This window comes from Drosophila serrata, unplaced genomic scaffold (genome assembly GCF_035046125.1).
Source record: "Drosophila serrata isolate PLE 108 unplaced genomic scaffold, ASM3504612v1 contig_241, whole genome shotgun sequence".
Taxonomy (NCBI): Eukaryota; Metazoa; Arthropoda; class Insecta; order Diptera; family Drosophilidae; genus Drosophila; species Drosophila serrata.
In genome coordinates, this window is record NW_028257139.1 from 1,531,546 (window position 1) to 1,555,564 (window position 24,019).

Below are 24,019 nucleotides of genomic sequence, written 5' to 3' on the forward strand. Positions count from 1 at the left end.
TAACATGATATGCAAATCGTAAGCTAAATTAAAATGTATAACACAGAATATTATCAAATGTCTATAACAATTCCGCTAGATTTCACAGTCAGCTGTTGTTTGATGATGTCTTGTTTAACCTTAGATATTTTATTATTTGCGTTTCTATTTTTACATTTCTTACGTAAATCAAGTGCACTTTTCTAGTTACGAGTATTGGCTTTCCTTGTGGTCCGTGCTGTTGAACTAGTTGTTTGATCATTGGTGTATGTACTCTACCTTTAGAACACTTTTACTTACTTTTTGAGTTGTAATTATAAAGGGTCTACTATTATATCTTTAAAGAAATGAAGTTATTTGCATATTCGTAGGCAGATCTATGTAGGTAAAATATATGTCTTCTTTGGCTCCTCTTCAACCTTTGATATTTTTGATAAAAATATGTAAATTTTGATTAAATTAATCTCTATTTCTGGCTTGAAGCTTAGACATGTCAATGAATATCATAAATAGATGACTTAATGTAAGCCTGATTGGGTTCTAGATTGTGGGTGGTAAATAGTGGAATAGTACCCAGGAAACGTCTCAATGATTCTAAAAACATTTTCGCTTAAAAGTTTCCTTTGCTAATCCAAGCGTGTCAATTAGTTTGTCAAATAACTTTGTTTTGAATGCAATATTCAATCCCAAACCTATTCAAATCCCACCCAACCACCAACCTTCCGAGATTTTAGTGCATGTTTTTAAAGCACATATCAGCACACTTTTTGCCGATTTGAACTGGTTTTATTGCTCATATTTTCACCAATTAGTGAACTTGGGCAAACACTAATAACAACAAAATTTGATGCGATGCCTCTGTTTAATTTGCAGTAGCTCTAAATGAATGGGACGGGCCATCGATTTCTGAATTATAATTAAGCCGTGAGTTCAGTTGTATCTTTGTTTTTTTTTGAGCGCTTCAATTAATGTTTTTTTTTTCATCGACCAGAAAAAGTGGCGATACCAGGGGCAAGGGATTAGCGAGCCCCTTCCCAGAAAGGGGAAGCACATACTGTGATGATTATTTAACCCAGCACGAGTCTGGAATGACGAAGCCACCGACGCTAGGGACAGTCGAGTCACTTTATTGATGAACTTGGGTAAATGGCGTAAAAGTAACTCAACAAGCCAACACGATTTTGGTGGGTTAAACCCCGAGCGTCTATTGACGTCCGTAGACGTTCTCATCAGAATAGGAGATATAGAGGAAGTCGTCCTTGTCCTTGTGCTCCAGGTAAAGGGCTCCCATGGTGGCCGATGTGGGCGGTATCACGTTGTTCACGAAAAAGAACAGGGCAGAGTCGGGCTTCAAGTTGATCCGCTTGCGTATAAGGAAATAGAACTGACCCAAAGTCAGATCGGTGGGCACCAGATACTTCTTCTTGTCCAATTCGGGATGACGGGTCTTGGGCGCCTTCTCAATGATGATGGGCACACGATCCGGATATTTGCGCCGGATCTTGTCGCCCTCATTGCGGCGCCTGTCGAAGGTGTGGTCCTTCTTGTACTGGAAAAGCATATCCATTTCAGCTGGTTTATTGTTTGAATCGGAGCGAAATAATAATATTTAGTTTTGGATTTGGTTTTAGCTTCGAACTACTGTTCCTGGCTGAAAATATTCCAATGACAGGGGGCAGCTACAGCTCCCTACTAGGTGTGACTCTAAAGGCAAGGCCTCCTGGATAGCAGTTAAAGGCTTTTTTTTTTTTGCTTTTTAATATAGTGACCACATGTTAGGCGATGCGGAAACTCAACAAGTTGTCTCATAAAAGGTAAATCTTTCACCTGCAATAACCGCATCAACAGCAGAAATCAGCGCCCACACAAACACACGGTCACCCAGGCAAAGTCAATACGCTCGGAGCTCGGCCGCAGCTCGCGGACGAGCTCTCATTCCGGTATCACCACTTGAGCTGCTCGGTCGTCGTCGCGCTCGGCAGGCAGTTCGTTCGTTTCCGTCGCTTCCGACCATAGAGTTCCTACAGTTCCGGTGGTCGAGTGGCTTCCGCTTGGGCATTAATCCCTAACTGGTCTTCGGCGCAGGAACGCAACAAGTGAGGAAGCCATAATAAAATATAAACTCAATTCCGGTGAGCAACATCTTGCTTCTGTTTACTGAGGAAAAGTGGAAAATAACCCAGTGTGTGTGTGTGTGTTAAACATTACCAAAGAAACCGCCTGACCAAATTTACCGCCAAAAGGCCAGAAACCCCATCATATTTCCTGTGATACATATAATTTTATTTTATTAATACGATCCCGAGTGCTGCAACCTTGGTCATAAAATTATCGAAAAGTCTAATTTCGATTTTAGTGGCGATAAGCTATGTACATATAAATATCGGGGAGCTAATCTATGGTGTCTGTGTCTGGCATATAGCAGCAATTGTTAATTAAACTCATGGGGTGTGAAACAAATGGCAGATTGTATTCCGTAATCTTGGAGATAATCACTGAGAGAGTGCACTGAGAAGTCTAAAATCGTTGTGGAAATTACACTGTGATTTGTGCTGTGATGTGTAAGGGAAAATGAACGATTTTTGTGAGGCATTATTACCATGTGCCCGCTAATGTGTAGATATTAATAGACTTCGAGAGAAGTTGCTAGCTTCACATGAGATTGCGATCTCTTTATACAATTCAATGAGTAACAATTCGATAAGGAATTTACCAAAATGATAATAAAATGTTATTAACCATTAACCATTAAGAGCAGCGAAACAGAAAGTTTTATTTTTATATGCTGGCCACTCGACTATAACACATTCTAATTTTATTTATACAGAGATATTTTCTCTGGGCCACAACTAACTTGTTTTTATAATGTTGTTAATGCGGCAATTAACAATAATTTGTTAAAAACGACACTGGTCTCCGACCAGAGAGTGTCCAGAGAAAGACCAAGACCATTCGCTGAAATCGTGTTCATTAAAAGAGAATCGCCTGGAAGAGATATCCCTTTAATGTCCTTTCCTTATGTGCCTTCCACCCGAAATGTAAGGAGCTGGAATAAAATCGCAATTAGGCAAATTAACTTCATTTTCCAAGTGCAAAACATCATTGATTTGACTTGTGTGTGTGCTTCGAACTAGATTAAATTAAATTTAAAAACTGCTAACTATTCGCTCTTGATTTAAATGCAAACAATCAGGCGAGCTGCCAATCAAACAAAATATTGTGTAAATAATTGGCTTAACTCATTTTCTTGCGTTTTGTTGGAGGAACTGTACATACACACACAATGGTTTTATTATAGTTTCTGTAAACGGATTACGTCATGGCCACCAGATTTTTGTCACTCCGTTTATTTAATCGGTGAAAAATCTGGTCTTCAGACCAGGGTTCATGGCAATGCCGCGAATTCCGCGGGGAGGTCGCCCTCAGGCAAAAGGTGTTAATTAAATAAAATTGTTCACTTCACAGATAGGGAGGGAGGAGTCGATAGTCAGATTGTGCACTTGTGCCGGCCGAAAGTAAGATCGAGGCAATAAAGCTATGTAGATGGAGCAGAGAACACATGCGAGAACAAATATTTGTTAATTAAGCCGCAGGAACCCCTGGCCCAGACACACCAGCACACCTGTCGGCACACCGTCTTTTGAGGTCTCTGTCTCTGATAGCGATAAGCGAATAGAATTATAGTAGTTGGGGGATGGGAGTCTCCATTCCCCAGATTCCAGCTCCCAATCTCTGTTTATGGGATCACTAATTACGCGCAACTGAATGTTTCAATTAGCTGGTGAGAACTAAAATTAAGCACAAACAGAGCAGTAAAGCGAGACGATGGCTCGTGTGGGGGGGAATTTATAAATTCAATATTAATATCTGCCTGGAAACGTGATATGTGATATGATACTGTGTCTAAAAATAATGCAATAGCTTAAATATGAGTTTTATGCCTGTGATAACATATGTTAATTAACAACCCAACCAATGATATTTGCTCTTTTGGCTTGCTCTGTTTGCTCGCCTTATTCCCTTCCCGAGTCAGTGTCCTCGCAGTGTCACAGGCTTTACTGTAATGTCATGGGGTGTTCGGTCTCTCGTCCATAATGATTGCTTAAGAAATTCACCTGTTGCGGTGTGTGAGCGATTTTGGCTGATTTTCGATTGATTTTGTCGTTTGCTTTTGTGTGGATTTGAAAATCAATCAAACACGCGTAAGCGCACCACAGAACGTGACCGGCCAATTCGCGGCCTGCCAAATACCTTTGGATCGGATTGGATATCTCGGCTTGGATTCGATGCTATTTAGGTTTATCATTTGCCAGGCTGTCGGCCAGCTTGATGGCTTTATTATGCAGTTCGTGACGCACTCAGTAACTAAATCCTTTCCTCTTTTTGTCCTAGAAATCTCCTTCTCCCCCTACTCATCCGTTCAAGATGACTAATTGAAACGTAACCAATTAGAAGTGATACTTCATTTGAAGCAAAGAAGAGCCAATGGGCCGCCCATTATGTGCTTAGGATCGTTGGACATTGCTGCTGACTGAGTTAAATGGGGAGAAGGCAAACACATTGGGTCCGGAAGGGGGACCGTCGGCCAGTAAAGACAGGCATAAAGTGCTTGTCAATTGGCTATCTATTACGGTTGCTCTTTGTTCATCATTTGCTGCTCGGACCGTTTTGTGGTTCGCATCGCGTATACGCCATGCTGGCCGCCGAGGGGCAAATCGTCGGAAGTAACTGTCATGACATCCACCATGGCTTCGATGTACCCGGTAGCTTCAATGCCGTGTCAGACACTCAGGTCAGAGACGCACCTATAACCGTGACATTGCCGCCGGCCACCTCCCGGTGGAAGTGTTGCTGCTGGAAGACACCCAATCAAGTAAGTGCAGTCAACTATAAGTGTTTATATTTATATTATCCTTTTTAGTTCCTTGCCAGAACAGAGCTGGAAGAGTTGAAAGCTGGGTTTTATGTTTCTATTTAAGGAAAAGCTAGGCCTTTTATTAATTAATTCCTCTCTATTCTTTGAAATTTCAGCTTAATGCAATTCGTGTGAAAGCTTTTCACTCAATTTCGTTACAAACACCATTACGGATTATGTATAAAACAAAGTTAGTAAAGCAAACCACCAACATTTTTCCTCTCCCTCCACAGAGCGAGGAGCTAGAGTGCCGTTGCGAAGGCGATACGCTTACCCGGGTGCCACAAACGTTGCAGCTGCCCATCCAACGATTGACGATTGCGTCGGCGGGATTGCCTCGCCTACGCAGCACAGGATTGAAGGTCTATGGGCCCACATTGCTGGATGTGTGAGTACATCAGATATTATCCCATCCACAGACATACATATTGATTGTGACTTTGGATTCGGCAGGGCTTTCACCGACTGTCTCAAGCTGGAACTGATACAGGACGGCGCTTTTGCTAATTTAACGATGCTGCGCACAATGTAAGGCCTGATTGTAATTGTGCCCAAGTGGCTGTTTCCATCACCAAGGGTTTTCCCCTTTTTCCCCCTATTTCCTTGCCTTTTGCAGCTACATTAGCAATGCACCCAAGCTGACCTTTCTGTCAAAGGACGTCTTTGCCGGCATTTCGGAAACTGTGGAAGTAATGTAAGTCCTTTCTCATTGACAATTGCCGAAATGTGGCCATAGATTAGGGACTCCATATGGGTACACATCTGTCCGTTTTTGTGCCTTGCTTCATTGATAAATAATACATTCAGAAGAGGTATTGTAGATAAACTGCTTTACTGTTTTACAGACTTTAATAGTTACTAATGGTATCTCGAAACTTTATACCACATTATTAAATTAATAGATTTCATAAAGCCCGGATATTTTTCATCAAACTGAAAATAGATCTGAGCGCCTGCAGCGTGTTTGACATTTACAAAGGGGGGAATTTTTTGCAAAAATACGGATGAACATGTGGGCGAAGTGGACATTGTGGTGAAGTTTGAGGGAGGCACACATGTATGTGACTTATCATTGCATTTTTTTTGCTGTATCCTCACAGACGCATCATAAACAGTGGGCTAACCAGAGTTCCGGACCTGGGCCACCTGCCACCACACAACATTCTGCAAATGATGTGAGTTGCTGGAAATGATAAACTTTAAATATGGCTAACTGAATTCTCTCCTCAGAGATCTCGATAATAATCAAATCACTCGAATAGACACTAAATCTATAAACGTAAAGACTGCACAATTGTACGTATTGTATAAATTGTTTGTCCCGAATTCTTTCAGTAATCTTTTGAGAACCTTCTCCTAATCTTTATAGAATTTTGGCAAACAATGACATAAGCTACGTTGATGACTCGGCTTTCTTTGGCTCGAAGATAGCCAAACTGTAGGTATAACCAAATGAGAGCTTCTTTGTCATAATTAACAGTGTTTTTTTGCAGCTCCTTGAAGGATAACTGGAAGCTAACAGAGATGCATCCGGAGGCCTTTAATGGTATTATAGATATAACTGAACTGTAAGTGTTTCTATTTAAATTTGATATCGTTTTAACTTTTCGTTATCCTTTATTAGCGATCTCTCCAGCACCTCGCTTGTTGGTCTGCCTTCAGTGGGACTTCAGACCATTGAAGCTTTATACATAATGAACACACACACCTTGAAAACCATTCCTTCAATTTACAACTTCAGGGTGAGCATCACATAATTTCATTCTGAAAACTGAAGTTTAATTTTGTGTTCCTTAAATAGAATCTACAACGTGCCTATCTCACGCACTCCTTCCATTGCTGCGCCTTCCAGTTCCCATCTCGGCATGATCCCCGGCGCCATGCCCTCCGGATGATGGAGATTGAGAAATGGCGAGAGCAATGCAACAAAGGTAGCCGGAAGGAGAGAGCCCTTTTGGATAACCTTGAAGCGTAAATAAAATTAAATAGTTAAATTTAAATATATATACTTAAGCTAATATCCACAGTCAGCCGGAGGATTTTGGTAGTTTTGGTAGCACCGAACCGTCAATGACAGAAAACACTCCCTTTCCCATTGCGTCCATTGATTATATGGCCGATTCAACCAATTTGGGATACTTTCATGAACAAATCACCATTAATCCGGATGATGAGCAGTCAGCCGAATTTTGTGGCAACTTTACATTCAGGTGAGGAGAGTCAACCGTCATAATTTTGATGATTTATGCTATTAGCTATTTTGCAGAAAACCAAATATTGAATGCTATCCCATGCCCAATGATTTGAACCCCTGCGAGGACGTCATGGGTTACCAATGGCTTCGCATTTCTGTTTGGATTGTGGTTGCTCTGGCCGTAGTGGGCAATGTGGCGGTGTTAACAGTTATTCTATCAATTAGGTAATGAGTTTAATTAATAATTATAATAGAGCAATTTGGTCATTTCTGTGCATTCCTCTTGCAGACCCGAATCAACTCCAGTACCCCGTTTTCTCATGTGCCATTTGGCCTTTGCGGATCTCTGTCTGGGTGTTTATCTCCTGCTGGTGGCCTCCATTGATGCACATTCAATAGGAGAGTACTTCAACTACGCCTACGACTGGCAGTACGGTGGGTTTCTAGTTGTGGTTGTGTCTTTGATTTATTAACTATGTGTGGTTTTTCGATTCCTATTCACACAGGCCTGGGCTGCAAAGTTGCTGGATTTTTGACCGTTTTTGCTAGTCATTTGTCGGTATTCACACTGACTGTGATTACCATAGAGCGTTGGCTGGCTATAACGCAGGCCATGTATCTGAATCATCGTATTAAGTTGCGACAGGCAGCTCTCATAATGCTGGGGGGATGGCTTTACTCCATGCTCATGTCCTCTCTGCCACTGTTTGGCATCAGCAATTATTCGTCGACAAGGTGAGTCCTCTGACTTTATCCCAGTTTATATCGATGCTGAGTCTCGTCATTGTAGCATCTGCTTACCGATGGAGAACCGAGATGCATTCGACACCATGTATCTGATTGCAATTCTGGGCTGCAACGGCGTGGCCTTCTCCATCATAGCCGTGTGCTATGCACAGATTTATCTATCGCTTGGTAGGGAGACGCGTCAGGCACACCAGAACAATCCGGGCGAGTTAAGTGTAGCCAAGAAAATGGCTTTGCTGGTAAGTATGTAATAGGAATATTGTAAGACACAAATAAGGTTTAACTGTGTCATATTTTTTCATTGGATTTCATATCCAAACGCTTAACATCCCAGCTTAAAACCTTCCTGTCTTCTTTTAGGTTTTTACAAACTTTGCCTGCTGGTCTCCCATTGCATTTTTTGGACTCACAGCCCTGGCTGGCTTTCCCTTGATTAACGTGACCAAGTCCAAAATATTGCTTGTATTTTTTTATCCGTTGAACTCATGCGCGGATCCCTACTTGTATGCCATACTGACGTCCCAGTATCGACAGGACTTGTTTACGTTGTTGTCGAAGTAAGTGGCTGAAAAATAAAACTCGTTGATTATGTTACTTATTGAAGGAAACTTGACTGTTTCAGATTGGGTCTGTGCCGGCAGAATGCGTTGAATTACAAGCACAGCTCCTCCGCACCGGCCACCACCCGTTTCACCATCCATCGGCATAGCTCGCTCACCTGCAAGATGCAGACAGTTTTAAATGCAGAGGCACAAAAAATGCTGAAGAATGGCGAGGATTATGTTTAAGAACTGAAGCTTGGGTATTCTAAATACACCTCCTTCCCCCCCTGTTGTGATATATACTTGTGTATACTTATTGGCTTACGCTCTCTCTCCATCTCCTTGTTAAGTTATCTGTTACAGTATTCTTAGCATCCCTAATTAATGATATTTTAATGATATAAGTTGGTTATAACATCACCATGGCATAGTCATTTTGTGTTATTTAAATCTAAGAACAGTTAAGGAGTATACTTTTTGATTGCAAATCGGCAATTCCTAGATATTTGCGGAGTTAAGCAAACTATAAATGTCTGCAAATAATACCTACATATATATTTCTCAGATTTCAAATCTGAAGGGAGTCCTATTTATAAATGTTTAGGTGTGATAAATGATTATAAATGTTTTGATGTGAAGATAAAAGTGTAAGTGTCCAGCAAAGTATTTTATTCCTTATCTTATATAGGTGGATCATATTCGTATTCGAAGAAAAACTATATATTTATGTATTGATGTCAAATAAAATAAAGCATTTGCCGTTGCATTGAATTGAATTGAAGTTTTTACGTTTCACAAGGTTTTTTGTGTTGCTTATCGAGGTTTTTTATAGATTTATTATTTATTTATAAAATTTGTATTTCTGAGAAAGGGTTTTTAAGATAAGCTTAAAGTTCTTCATGTAGTAGGGGTAAGGACGAAATCCGGAAGAAGAAAACATACTAGAGGGGTTTCCCAGAAATCTGTAGGGCTAGAATATCAATCGAAATGCTCCTTAAAAAAATGTTAAAAAAATTAAATCCTTAAAAAAAAACAAATTAAATATTTTACAAAAAATAGTTTATTCTTACTTTATGACAGCTACAAAGCTGATTTTAAACTAAAAGTTTTTTCTATGGCTCTATTTATTTATGGCTAGTGCAAAAAATAAACATTTTGTTTTGGAGTTTTAAAAAGAAGATGAAGAGCGTTTTATTTATGAAGGAAATTTATTATATTATAATCCTTATTAATTATAAATTTTAAAAATAATATTTTCGCTAAAAGATTTTTGACATAGCTTTACACCAACCTTTGACAGTATTTTACACGAGCTCTTTAGCGGCATCTGGATCTGATTTTAGGAAACTCTAGTCTCAAATTTTCCCTTTCACGAAGGCAAATGTCCCAGGATATTTGCACTCTCCAACCCTGGAAAACAGCTGACCCTTAAAGGACCAAGCAAGAAACAACTGTTAAAATGCCGCGTCCTGCTATATTCATTGTTTTCTGCTCAATAATTTTGCTAAAAGCCGCGTATGGATACAAGGAGTTGCACGGCCTGAATGGAAAGATGTTCCCAAAGGCCGCCACATTTAACTTTCCCGAGTATGCCTACAAGGAGACCAGCAAAAATGTAAGTCCTGCAAATGTATTGATTTTTCTGCTTTACTTATTATCAATAAACATAAAAATAACTGAAAAAACCAAACACAAATAGGAAATAACATACCATGAATTAGAGGTGTCCTGTGACCATCATGTTCAGTGCGTGAACCTTAGTCTTGTGGGCGTGGCCAAGATTAACTGCATCCGGAAGTGCATTTCGCCGTCCTGCTACCAGGATATCTACGCCTTTAATGAGGTAAGTTGGATTGAAAGAGAAAGTGTCAGTTCCTTCATATTTAACCTTCTGTTTTCCTGCAGCTGGAGGAAGGCGAGATCGATGCGAGGCTCAACTCCTTCAAGGGCTGCGTCATCCAGCGCATGTAGCAGCGACCGCAGCTGTTCAAGGAGTGCTTCATATTTAAGTGGCTGGAATTTACCGGAATAACATATTAATAGAGGAACTTGGAAACAAGTTACATGTGCTAATGATTTATTGCGGCAGATAATGACAGGATTATGTCTGTTTATAGGAGATAGAAATAAATTTCAAACCAATTTAGTCTTCATACTATATGGATGTTTAAATGAATAGCAGACAAACATTAAATTAAATTAATTAATATAGATATAAAGAAATAAACTTCATACTAAAACCTAAAACTTGTAGGTGTGGTTTTTAATGAAAATAAATTGTAGTATGATTCATAAAACGATTGACTCCAAGAGGTGCCTTTTTAAAATCTTCAAATATTTTATACATAATTAACATGTAAGTAATGTAAGCGAAATTCATTTGGTGAAATAATTTATTATTGTGTTTTTAAATAAATTATTGTTATACCCAAAAGGATACTACAAATTTCTTTCTTTATTTCTTATTTGATTCAGCACTTTAAAGAAATATATGAAATTATAGTCAAATTAGGCTTTTAAAAAATTCATATATAATTAAAGTCTAATTAACCTTTTCAATAACTCTATTATAAACAATCATTCTGCACTTTTGGACTAATTTTTTTTAATTGGTTTTAAATCAATAGAATTTGCTGAGGCAAAGTTGTAGGATATAAGAAAGATCAATATTCAATATTCAAGAAAATTTATTTCTCATTTATAAACATACAAAATAGAGATTACCTTTAACTATAACCCCCTACTACTGATATCAAAGATATTACTTACTATTTCAAATTAATTAAACAGATGTTCAAAACTACATACAAAATGTATCATAAAATGAAAGTATTTTACCCAAAATAAATTATAAAATGATCCCTTAATTTAGTTCCTTAAATATATCATTGCTTTAAGAGTCTCTCTCAATTGGTTTCAAATCCACAGCAATTTCTGTGGCAATGTGATTACTTCAACTTTGGGAGACACCTGACTCGTTTAAGCCAACTTCAACTAAGCTTGGGAGTACAATTGCTAAGCCAATATATTCGATTACTTGTACCAGGACTTAGTGAGGCAGGACAATAGTTCTTGTTGAAGGAATACAGTTACAGGGGCAATTTCGTAAAGGAAAATACCATTTTAGTTTACGACTCTTGCGCCTATGACAACAATTGAAAGTGCCCCGGCCCACCATTCCGTCCTGGATCCTTCCGTCTCCTGGTAGATCAATCAAGCCAAATCAAGCGTGTTGTATAAATAAACTACACACCCAAACCCACACATCTACATATATATCTCTCTCGAAACGCATACACGCACGCGATGAGCACACATATTTTGTGTGCTAGTGCGGCGTTTAAGTTTAGTTCGGTAATTAAAAGCCAAATGCTCATAAAACGAAAATTTATTAGCATTGTTTTAGCGAGTATCTGTGTGTGTGTGCGGGCTGCTAGAGCGAGTGTGTGTATTTGTTTGCTGTGCACACACACAAACTATGTCACTTGGTGTGCTGCGCTGTGCGTGTGTAATACAATTGCACATGTTAGGGGCGTTACGAGGGGGGTAGAACTGTCGACTGAGCCATGTGGGTGTTGAAATCCCTATGGATTTTTAATGTGCTTAATTTGAGTGACAGCTCCAAAATGGGTACGATCGATTTCTGTGTGCCAACACGCCCATCTTCTACCCAGTCCTGTGCCCAGCTGAATGTCAATGTCCACACACAGTTAACAAAACTTCAATATCAGTTTCCTTGCAGCGTGCGAAAATAATTGTATTTTTTTAATATCTCAAAAAACCCAAAAAACTTGATCATAAAATTAATTCTTGGGAATTAATCTCATCAGGGGAGCGAAATAAATGAGAAACAATGTAGCTAATGACCTCGAAACGAAAAGAATCCCCTGGGTTGTTTTAAATAAATTCAAAAAATATATTTTTCTCATACATAAACTAGCATTTCACTCAATTTCTCAATCTTTTGATTACTATTAATTAGATTTAATTAGTTAAGATCATTTTCTTGTATTAATTCTATAAATATAAAGAACTTTGGGCTTAAAAATCGCAATTTCTCTATGGTCAAAAAGGGACCTTGTAGAAGTGCGGTTAAAATTATGGATATCTGCTTAGAAAACAAGATCTGGCCATTTTAAAGGTCTAGATTCTGAAAACTTCAACCATTTAGAGTGCCAAATGGGAAGTAAGATGAACCGGCAAGACCATGGAATTTAAGCTCAGAAGTATGCAACATATTGTACGAACTAATAAGCGTGATTGTATTGAAATACTTAGGATTTTAGGAAATTTTAACTTTTAAATAGCGTAATTTCTATAAATTTCTTTTCACTGCATTAAAAAGTGGCACTCGTTTTTTTCTCTTATTTCGTTTTCCGCTGTGCACTCACACACGCGCACATATCCCTGTCGTTATCAATTACAGGAAACTCATTTATTTCCATCTGCATATATGCAAAAAAAAAGAAATAACAATAATGCGTAACGCAGCTCACAGCTCGAACTTCTTTCGAATCATGGACGCTGAGGACTCAGATCTCATCTCACTTTGGGGCTGCTAATTCTGTTGAGTGTCGCATCCTTTAGAATCCTCCATTCTGCTAAGCACAAAGTAAATTCATAATTAATACACTGGCAAAGAGTGATAACGAAAGAACGGAACGAAATTAACGCGAACGACTCGTACAGTGAGCCCTCTGTGTACACAACGAGCCCCCGCGCGCCGCCATTGCGACCTTTTAGCCAAACGCACGCACACGAGCGCCGGCGGACGGCGAGTGGCAAGCGTTTGGCAAATTAGCCAAATGCGTTATTTGGCCCACAAGCAGCTCAGTCGCTCACGGAACGTCCTGGCGTTTGGCCGCACAAAACTGAAAACCGAGCAGCAAGAGAATTCGGGAACCCGAGACTTTTGGCCATTTTCGCGGTGAAGTGTTGACCGAAATCTGAAATTCAAAACCATATTAAACAAAAAATCAAAAAAATATGTGAAAGGTGGGCCACTCAGTGCCAAGTTCTTGGTTAGTTTTGCAAACCCAACTCCGTTGATGATCTCCCGCTGAACAGCTGGCCGGCGGAGCTCTAATCAACTGATAAAATTATCAATTAACTTTGCTGCTATCAGCGCCGAAAGCTAAACTAATGAGCTGTGTATATGTGTGTCTGTGATCTGAACTAATCAAATAAATACGCCAGTTAATTGGGAAATGCATATTAATGAGGCAGTAACTCTGCACCACCCACGCCCACGCTTAATGGCACCTCGCATCCCGAGTTCATTGGCAGCTGTTACCTCTGCGCAGTTTACCTTTTCTGTTATTTTCTTTATTTTTTATAGCACATTATACGCGGCTCGTTGTCTGGAGCATGGAGCATTGTCAAATTTTTGATGAATCATAGGGGGGAATCGTATGAGAATCTAATGCAGTCGTAACCATATCTCCTCCTCTTACACGCCGACATTTATGTCCGCACTTAATCCGCGGGACCCACACTTCGATTAGTCAGTTCTGGAGCCCCCCTCAGTATAATTTTATATCAGAATTTTCCAAATATTTTCCAAACAAATCGCAATGTGTGCGGGTGTGTGTGTGTGTGTCTGCCGCGATAAAACAATAGCAACAAAATAAATACAAAAGAATCATAAAATGAAACAACAAAGAATACGAAAAAAAGTAACGAAAGAGCGAGGGGCAGACACAAGAATGTTCGCCCTGCCGCCGTTTATGTGTACTTTAATCGGCAGCACAGAAAAAAAAACGCAAGAAAAAGTTGAGAAAAAAATATCGCGCATACGCTACGTTGACTATTCCGCTCAGCAGCGGGCAGTCAGCGGGCAGCGGGCAGGGGGAAGCGGACAGCGGACAGCGGAGGGGAGCCAGTTCAGGGGGCAGCATCGTCAGCATCTCAGGTTGGACGGGAACGACAGCCGACAGCCAACTGTCAGTTTGTAATCAACGCGTGCCAACAACAGCAGCGAAGGCAGCTGTGCGTGTGCATAAGAAACTTTTCGGGACACCCAAAACCCACCCAACCTATCCACGACCTATCCACCTCTCTGCCCCGCGATACAGTTCCGATTCCGTGACCTATAACCCATCGAATGGGTAACAAATGGCAGCATTAACGCCCAGTTCCAACGAAGAACCATTGTGCAAAGCCGGAGACTAATCACTTAACTATTTATAAAGCATCGCGACATGCAAGTGTATACGGAAAATAATGTGGATTCTTGTCAAGATCGATTCCAATTATTCGGTATTAACGGAAATGAGAACTTAAACATTGACTTTTAGTGAAAATTAAGGCATAAAATGTGAGGAAAATGAGTTTTGAAGCAGCTCTTGAGGGTCCTTATAAAATAAACCGTAAGAAGAATATCTTAAATAATCAAGGAAATGTGGAATATGGTTAAGATTGATTCGAGTTTTCGATGATTAGGCAAAATGCAAATTAATATAATCTATGACATCAAATGAGAGAGTTGATAATACTCTTTAAGAGATTAGATGGATTATTTCTATAAGCAATAGTATTGGGATTCTAATACAATATTAAGCTGGGGTATAAACTGTAGAAAAAGTATTAGATTGTCCATCAAAATAAGGGACTGTGTCCAAGAGTTTTTTGTTCTTAATAACTTTTATTTAAAAGCCTAAAACCCAAACTGGAAATAATATCTATATATTAGAAAAAAAAAATGTTGCATCTTTAAGATCCAAGGAAATTATGGGTTATACCTCATAAAAAATAATTTTAATTAGTTAGAACTTCTCTAATCAGATAACTATATTTGTGGGAATATCAAATTTCTACTTTGTAACAAAACGTATTAAAAAACTAATCAAAAACTGCGCGAACTATCAAAACCTATCACATCAGATCAATAAGAAAATAAATTTAATTGCTGTGTATCTATGAGATACTCGTTCTGTGAGAAATACAAGTATTCGAGAGATGCAGTTTTGAGTATTCGCGATGCTAAAGTGTGTACTCAAGATGTTTGTTTGCTAATCGGGTGTGTTCGAGCAGACTTCACATGGAAGAGAGCTGGATATTCGACGCTATAGTGTCATCCGATCGAAGGTCGTTAAGCGAGCCAACCAGCCAGCCAGCCAAGAGATTCCCCCGTGTCTCGTCCATAGGAATTCCTAAGGGGGAGGAGACCGCATGGAGCATGTGTGTCTGATTTATTTATTTCAAAACTTGCCAGCCTGCGAGCGAGCGAGCGATATAAACAGAGCGAATTTCGAATTACGAACGCGAAATATTAGTTTCTCGGCCGCGACTATTGGAATCGGAAACGTAATTGGCCGAAATTGAAATGTAAATGGCAATATTAATTGGGAATCATTTAAATTTCTTCTTTTTTTTTTTGTTTTGCGGACTATGCATGCGCCGCCGCTGCATAATTTACGGGCGCTAATTACTTTCGCTCCGCTGTGTGTTTCGGTTCGTGTGCTGTCCAAGGCCAATTACGCTTACTTATTGCAATTTATGTGGCCACAGTCCGGCCGTAATTGGAAATTGTGTAAGGTCGCAGGCAATTCCATTATTTGTATGCACTTCTGGACGCTCCACTGGTCTGCTGGTCTGCTCCAAACCCGGCGGCGTCTGGTGTTCTTCTAATGACGCCACCGCGACTGGGACCCAGCCCAGTTTGTGTTGCCGGTTGATTAAGTGCCCTTCTCCTTCTACCCTCTTCCCAACGCAGAATCAATTTGTTGATGTCGGATGTACGGTGCTAGCCAGCTCCACCCTCAGAGCCACCCTGAGTAAGCCGTCGGAATGCCGCTCGTCCAGCAGCCGGAAAGTAGCTCTGCTGACCAGCATCCCCTTGTGCCGCAATCGATGTTGCTCTACTCCAAATTCCTGTCTACGGCACTGACTCTGGCCACTGGTAACATCACAACGGCGGATGGCGAACTGCTCCTCATCCAGACAACAGCGGCCACCATGCTGGAAACAACTCCAGGAGCAGGAGCAGGAGCAGGAGCAGGAGCAGGAGCAGGAGCAGGAGCAGGAGCAGGAGCTGCATCAGATGCTGCCACGACGAGCACACTTAAGGTGCCTTCAATGAACTCGTACCTGGTTAGTATGGCGTGGCCCAAGTCACTGGCTGTGGTAGTCTTCCTGGTCCTCATCCTTGTCACTGTCGTCGGGAATACGCTGGTCATCCTGGCCGTGCTGACCACACGTCGACTGCGCACCGTCACCAACTGCTTCGTGCTGAACCTGGCCATAACCGATTGGCTGGTCGGTATTTTCGTGATGCCTCCCTCGGTGCTCCTCTACGTAACAGGTGAGTGCCCATCGACGGATCAAGATTTATGGCTCTGGGTATTCCCAGGCAGCGGGACTCGTTCGGGGGTGTTGGGTTAGTGTTTACTACTTGGACCGGACCTCAAGGGTGGAAGTGCGTATAGTAAACATTTATCCAAATCTACCGCTGGCGAAGCACATTTGTTCGATTCCAATTCAAAATTATACAATATGAAAATTATACAATTTCATTTGTGCAAAAAGTATACAAATTTTCTTTCGGTTGCAAACATCTTGCCGGTGATTTATTTGTATTCCATTGAAAAGCTTTGAGGCTTTATTTGATAATACTTTTTTTTTCGGGAAAATCAGAATTTTTGTGAGTTCTGGCTTTGCTTTATTTGATTATGCGAATCGTGAATGGTTAATGCTAAGAGATTTGCTTTTTTTCTCTAACGGTTTAAAATAGAAAACTTTCCCTTTAATATTTGGGAAGATTATTTAAAAATACCATTTCTGAAAGCCTAAATCTTGTTGGGAGTTGTAAAGATGTTGAGAAGGGCTATTGAGTTTTAGTTTAAATATTATGATTAAAGAAACATCACTCTTCTAGAAATTAGAGTCACAATTTAGAGACATATAACTTAGTATTTAATTAAGCAAATTAGAGACTTACTTGAGTTATGTTGCTTGTTGAAATAGTAATTTAAACTGGTTTGAAAAACAAATAAACTATTTATAGTTTAGTATAAGAAAGTATATCAAAATAAATTGTCAACTTAGGTTGCTGCACAAAACCTAAACTTTTAGTTTAATACTTTCATAATCAAGGGGTCGATGAGTTTAAGCCTCTCTCTCCATTGTTACCCCAAACTAACCAGGGAATAATATCGTGTAATAAGGCTTAAGGCAAAATATACCAATGTAATGCTTACCATAATCACGCTCAGGTGCACAAGCACAGCCAGGTGAAGCATGTCTGTTTCCCTCTCTCTTAAAACCCGACAAATATTTACTCCTCAGGCACTTGGCGCTTTGGCTGGATACTGTGCGACATTTGGATCTCAATGGACATCCTGCTGTGCACCGGCTCCATTCTCAGCCTGTGCGCTATCAGTCTGGACAGGTGAGTTGGCGAACTAATTTCTTAATTTGTCGTTGATGTCATAGCTATGGGCATAGCCCTTAGAAGGAATGCTAAAGCCAAAGCCAAAGCCAACGCCAAAGCCGCAGCCAAGGTAAGGTGTAAAAACAGTGCAGAATAATTTATTTGTTGACGTTTTTATTGCCCCATGACCGTTGTCGTGGCCATTGCCAGTGGATATACCCTTTGAGTGTCCGACACCACAATGCCAAAGATTGGGTTGGGCTGACACTGTCCGGGATTGGCTGGCAGACTGGCTTCTCCTGTCCTCCTGTCCTGCTTCCGTTTGCTTTTGTTGGAAGTTTCAATTACATTTTAATGGCATTTCCAAGTTTTGTGTTGTGGCTCCGGCACCGTGTCGAGCTGATCCAGCTGAGCCCGAGCTCTCAGTCCTGGACCCGCTTGCAGAAACTGAACCTGAGCCTGAACCAGGACCCCGGCTGCGCTGTGTTTGCCTTTTGGCCACGCCAGAAGCTGGCTGTGGCTTTAGGAACAATATGTTTGCGTGGCTTTTGTTTCGCTGTGTGTTTTTTTTTTACCCGTAGTCCTTCAGATGCGTTTATTGCCTGGCTCTCTGGGCTCTTCTTTATTCCGCAGGTATCTGGCCGTCACACAGCCCTTGACGTACTCGAAGAAGCGGCGCTCCAAGCGCCTGGCCCTGCTCATGATACTCGTCGTGTGGATAACGGCCCTGTCAATCACATGTCCACCGTACTTGGGTTGGTAAGTAAAGCTCCGCAGCAGGCTCCATTTTAAACTCCAAACTCCATATAAAACTCCTGATTCAGCTGAACAACGAGAAAAATCTCTTATCCTGACTGGCGATCGGTTGGTTATTATTCCACTTCAAAGGGTTAACCTAGGTCTCATTCCCCTCAAAAATGTTTAAATAGTATTTTCTTAAAGATATACGTATAAAATGATTAGTTGATTTAGATTAATTTTTTGGACGAAGACAACCCATTAATTGGTGTCTTGTTCATCTCGTTTTGCTCAGACTCTTTGGTAAAGAGTTATTTTCTTTGCTTAATACTTGCTTTAAGACTTAAAGTTATAGTTCATAATGTTAACTTTGAAAGAGTTAACTTATGATAGCGAAAAAGTAGACCTTAATTATGTCAAAATTATTGATATATAAAAATAAACCAAAATGAAAACCTTTATGGGTCACAGCTATTACATTTTATATCCTTACAGGATATAAAATAGTTGACATTAAAATTGAAATTGATATTTTGCTCTGTGTGCACTGCCTAGGCCTTTGCTTACCACTTTTCTACCCAAGAGGAGGCGTGACAATTTTTCTTCCTTTGTATAGCTTTTTTTTATTGCTTTTTTTCGGCGCTAATGGCTGTGTGTGGCCCAGTATAGATAATGTGTTACCGAAAGGTCCCGGAATACATGCGCTTATTTATATTTGCGCCTCCAGCTGCGCCTAAAAAACATTACGTAATTGCTCCAGTTGTTGTCGTTTCTTGCTATTGTTGTTGTTATTGCTCTTGCAGCCATTACATTGAAGTTTTAATGAGTTGTTAATGACTTTGTTTGCCGCGGCGCATTTGCTTTGTGCTCACGTACAGGGACACACACACACACACACGAAAGCCGCACACTTAACTCTTGGGCGCTGCATACTTCGAGGCGCCCAAATTAACCAGCTCTCACACGCACACACACACCTACACACATTCTCTTCCACCCTGCGGTGACGCATTCCTGGCCAGATCCAGGATCCCCAAAATGGCTCAAAAGTGCACATTAAAAACAGCTGAGGTCGGACTTTGCTGCAGCCACAGCTGCAGGACATTCGGCAAATTTGAAGGGGAGCGAAAAATTGCAATTATAACGGGCAGCAGATGCTGCCAGCTCGCCGTATTTTAATGGTTTAATTCGTTAACAGAAATAGTTTATAAAAAAAAATTTTCGAAACTACAGAGAGGGAAAGAGAGAAAACAGGAAGGGAGTTGGTGGTCAGTTGAGAATTCTTTAAATTAAATAGTGCTTGAAAAACTGCAAATAAAGTTGATTTTCAAATGGAATATTTAAATGTTAGTCAGAAGCTTAAAACTTAATAACCCAATAGAAACCAACATAGGCAAGTTTACCGAATTTAAATTGATGATTTTTTTCGCTTAGTTTTGACTTTTTTAAGCTCCGGTTTGTCGATAAATGGTCATATGAAAATATCGATAAATATCGATTGCCACTGTATACATATGTATATACTGGTATTTGAATTCCGGTTTCCAAAAGTTAGTTGCCTTTCTTTTTCTATATATGTTTTCCTTATATAGACGTATTAAATTTATTAAAAAAGTCTACTTAAATTTACAATAATACATTGTCAAACAAGAATTATGGTAATTTTTATTGTTCCATTTCAATTTTTGTATTTCTGTTGTAATTATTTTCAATAGATTCTTGAATTACTGCATTGAAATTCAATTACGGATTAATTAAAGATGTTATAAATACAGGTGTATTCTATAACTCGGAGTGCTATTGTTTGATAAACATGCAAGTTATTAAACAATAAAGTTAATTCCTTCTATTTCCGTTTCTTCTTGTATTCCCCTATATGGTACATATACATATATCTTATATAGTTTTGTTGATATAATATTGTTGTCATTACATATAAATATCGTGGCAATGGTTTTATGGTAAACATACATACGTTTACGGTTACGGTTCCAGATAATTCATTGTTGTGACAACGACAATATGTAGTGGGTTTCCATACCGGAAATTTCCATTGTTAGCGGCATTTTGTCAATTTGTTATCATTTCCCCAAAGCCCCCAAAGTAACCTGCTCCCCTCTATATTTAGTTGATCGAGTTCCCGTTCAGGACCTTCACTTTACCCATTGCTTTCCTTAACCCGTTTTCCTTGCTTATTGATTTAAAGTCAACTTCGATTTACGTTGTCTGAATGACCATCTCGGGCGAGATGTGCATAAGTAAATGGCTTCCAGAAGGAATTCCGAGAGAAAAAGGATAAAGAGCGCCTCCGACAGGCGGTGGCTTTGGGTCTGGATTTGAATTCGGATTGCCCTGGCTCAACTCAGCCAGTTGTCATTGCCAAAGCACCAGAGACTTGGGATCCGAACCGGAGTCCCGGCCGCAATCACGCAGCCACACAACAGTCCCGGGAAAACTGAAAAACTGAAAACCCGAGAAACCAGAAAACCACAATCCTACAGCCACAACCATAACCACATGCACAATTCGAACTGGAATTCAATTTGCCATTTGCAGGTATGAGGCGGGACGTCACCAGGCGGAGTTCGTGGATTGCCGCTACAACCAAAACAAGGGCTATGTCGTCTTCTCGGCAATGGGATCCTTCTTCATTCCCCTCACGGTGATGCTGTATGTCTACATGAAGATTGGTTATGTGCTCACATCACGCCGACAGCGCATTGTGCGCGATGCGGTAAGCTCTAGCTCCATCGCCAACGTCATATCCAAAATCCATGTCCTCCGCTCCACCGTCCGTTGAAATGTCTCCTGGAATTTATCATGTCACACCATCTAGCCAACTTACCAAACACTCGAAAAACCTGACAATCACTGAGGGAAAGTAACATCCTTTATAAGAGGGAAGCATACTTGTCATGTGATTTTTTAGGTCTTTAAAGGGGATATGTCGATCCAAGACTAAGTATCACTTTAATTAGGCATTACTTACTACTCCTTAAGGCTTTCCTGATATATTTTAACTATTCTTTTATGTAGAAAATATTACTCTCAGTGTCCCCAATTCAATATGTTATTCTTTTCTCTCCTTTTTTCCGAAACCAGAACTCGGAGCGCACGGCTGACTATGATGTTGATGGTGACAACTTCATCTCCGAGTCGGAACACTATCACTGCACACCAACCAAGTGGCTGCCGAATAGGAAATCCCGCTGGAGGTTCAACTCGCTGCACGACCCGCCCACCGTCATAGCTGCCTCCTCGAATGCCAGCGTCACCGCCAACACTACGGGCATCGGCACTGGCAAAGGGCAACAGACATCGTCGTCAGTCAAGTGCTCCAAGTGCTCCGCCAAGTGTCAGGCGGATAAGAGTGTGCCGGACAAGACGTTAACGTTTAAGCATCAGCCGACATTCTATGAGCTGGTCGAGGTGTCGCGTCTCTCGTCGCTTATCCACTGCTCGGCAATTAGCTGCAAGTACGGAGGACCTTGCATGCACTCCACGCCCTCTGGCCTGCACTATGTGGGCACCGGGAGCCAGGCTTCTTTCTCGGACACCTGTCTGGGTGGCGCCTCCGCAGAGGTGTCCGAGAAACTGGAGGCGGACTCACACTCGCATTCGCACTCCCATTCGCAGGGACAGCAGAAGTATGGCCACCATCAGGGGTCGCAGAACCATCACCACAACCATCATCATCGCATGCCGATGCGAGTGTCCACGACGAAACGTGACACCAAGACCGCCAAGACCCTGACCATTGTAATGGGCGGCCTAATTGCTTGCTGGATGCCCTTCTTCGTTTATTATTTACTGATACCCTTCCTGCCGCGGCCCGCTGTCCTCGAGGACTTGATGTTTGGCTTCACGTGGATTGGCTGGGTCAACTGTGCCATTAATCCCTTCATTTATGCCTTCTACAATCCGGACTTTCGCACTGCCTTCTGGCGGCTCACTTGCCGGCCAATCTGTAAGCAAAAGCGTCCGCCAAATCACCTGGCAATGTTCCGTGGCTAGCCTGGAGCTCTTCTTGACCTGCTGCCCCAGGTCTTGTGACAACTGAAGCTCAGATCAGGTGGATACTTTAACTGACTTTCTTAGTTTCACCCTTTGGCCTTTCTTTTGCTCCTTTGTTCAAGAAAGATAGTGTTCTGGCTTCTATAATTGGCAACTTCCTGAGTATTCTGATACTTAAAGGTTTAAGTTACAGGAGTAGTTTGTGCTCCAAGTCTCTTAATTGTATCCTCAAATCGCACAGTACAAGCTAGTCTGCGGAGCCATGAGCCTTTGTGTCTGTCTGAAAATTGAAATTAATATTTGAGCAAACGAAGCACGAACTCCGGAATTTGTTATCTCAGCACTGTATTTAAAAGATTTTATTATTCTGCCATCACATACCCGGTTTAGTATATTAAAACTAGAAACTAGCCATGTCAATATTGATTCGATGGAGGATGCTGTTTATAGCCGTAAGTGGCCAGTTCGTGCAACACGCTTGCACTTTCTTGGAGAGTAGGTTTAAGGCAACCAAGGAAATTTTATAGCAGTATCATTAAGACTCAGGACTCGGTGAACTTGACCGGAAGTCGAGATTCCCTCTGTTCCTCTTATATAGTATTTTTGTGTGTGTTTGCGAGCCGGAGCGTTGATTGTGCAAGGAACAGAAAGAAACAAAAGACAAATTATAGTATTTGCGTGGCTTTGTTGCTGCCAGGACGGCAACTGTTGACCGTCAACAGGATGAGAGGAGCATGATGATGAGGCTCCTGTCCTGCCTCATCACCATTCCCATCCCCATTCCCATTCACATCCCCTTTGTTGTGTGTGCTGTGCTGAGCTGTGCCGGAGTGAGTCCGTGGGTCCAGTCCAGTAACTGCCAACTGCCAACTGCCGACGACATATCTGGCGTGTCCTTTGTTGGTCAAGCACGGCCTGACCCCGCAAGGCACACACACACACACACAGTGTCCGTCCGGCCAACCCATTTAATGTTTAAGCAATCGCAAGTGAAAGCTAAAGCGAAAGTGTAACTGAAACTAAGCCTAAAGCGAGACCGGATTTGAAGCTGCACTTGAGCTCGAGGAGACTTTAAGCCCAAGCCCAAGCCCCTTTGCCCCCACACTCAGGCTCGTTGGACATTCAGAAAAATCTGTATCATAATATATATATATATCATATTTGTACCCAAACTATGTACTTTATAAATGTTCACTTGGATGAATGTAAGGATCTCTGTAAGGACCTATCGGCCAGCCCTCGACCAGACCAGAGGCCGAAAGTGTTCCATTGTAGTAATAAACTTTAAGTTCAACTCGAAGGCAGTTTTATTATTCAGGCGGTGGGCGTGTCCCATGGATTTCGTGTGCGAAAATATATAAAATATGCTCACAACTCACAGCGGTTTCTTGGTTGTGTATTGAGCTATAAATTGTCACGAAAAAGTTTTATGCACAATTTTCGGAACACGTCTTTTCTTTCAGAATGAAGGTACGAGGAGTACGTGTGCTGTCGAGAAGATTTGCCCAAACTCAAATTAC

The 24,019-nt window shown here is 41.0% G+C and overlaps 4 protein-coding genes across 5 annotated transcripts; 3 read left to right on the forward strand and 1 right to left on the reverse strand.

Annotated features, from left to right (window-relative positions):
* Positions 1 to 1,085: 1,085 nt before the first annotated feature.
* Positions 1,086 to 1,688, reverse strand: Atg8b (Autophagy-related 8b). The gene has a single exon (XM_020958321.2). The coding sequence runs from the start codon at positions 1,544 to 1,546 to the stop codon at positions 1,184 to 1,186; it is 363 nt and encodes a 120-aa protein (XP_020813980.1). The 5' UTR covers positions 1,547 to 1,688; the 3' UTR covers positions 1,086 to 1,183.
* A 213-nt stretch (positions 1,689 to 1,901) lies between these two features.
* Positions 1,902 to 9,153, forward strand: Lgr1 (Leucine-rich repeat-containing G protein-coupled receptor 1). The gene is made up of 18 exons (XM_086831792.1): positions 1,902 to 2,111; positions 4,372 to 4,852; positions 5,128 to 5,282; positions 5,348 to 5,422; positions 5,511 to 5,588; positions 5,995 to 6,069; positions 6,125 to 6,190; positions 6,264 to 6,332; positions 6,388 to 6,462; positions 6,519 to 6,636; positions 6,696 to 6,865; positions 6,922 to 7,104; positions 7,161 to 7,313; positions 7,378 to 7,523; positions 7,595 to 7,823; positions 7,879 to 8,074; positions 8,196 to 8,392; positions 8,458 to 9,153. Exons 2-18 carry the CDS (start codon positions 4,520 to 4,522, stop codon positions 8,621 to 8,623), a joined length of 2,484 nt encoding a protein of 827 aa, XP_086687918.1. The 5' UTR covers positions 1,902 to 2,111; positions 4,372 to 4,519; the 3' UTR covers positions 8,624 to 9,153.
* A 617-nt stretch (positions 9,154 to 9,770) lies between these two features.
* LOC110188639 (uncharacterized) lies at positions 9,771 to 10,624 on the forward strand. The gene is made up of 3 exons (XM_020958415.2): positions 9,771 to 9,992; positions 10,077 to 10,220; positions 10,283 to 10,624. Exons 1-3 carry the CDS (start codon positions 9,837 to 9,839, stop codon positions 10,346 to 10,348), a joined length of 366 nt encoding a protein of 121 aa, XP_020814074.2. The 5' UTR covers positions 9,771 to 9,836; the 3' UTR covers positions 10,349 to 10,624.
* A 2,581-nt stretch (positions 10,625 to 13,205) lies between these two features.
* Positions 13,206 to 23,799, forward strand: TyrRII (Tyramine receptor II). Of its 2 annotated transcripts, none has more exons than XM_086831794.1 (6): positions 13,206 to 13,398; positions 16,092 to 16,679; positions 17,663 to 17,765; positions 18,381 to 18,506; positions 21,042 to 21,219; positions 21,588 to 23,799. In XM_086831794.1, the coding sequence occupies exons 2-6, from the start codon at positions 16,166 to 16,168 to the stop codon at positions 22,497 to 22,499; spliced, it is 1,833 nt and encodes a 610-aa protein (XP_086687920.1). In that variant the 5' UTR covers positions 13,206 to 13,398; positions 16,092 to 16,165; the 3' UTR covers positions 22,500 to 23,799. The 2 variants fall into 2 exon arrangements, with proteins under 2 accessions (XP_086687920.1, XP_086687919.1); XM_086831793.1 differs by lacking the exon at positions 13,206 to 13,398 and adding an exon at positions 14,323 to 14,745.
* The last annotated feature ends 220 nt before the right edge of the window (positions 23,800 to 24,019 follow it).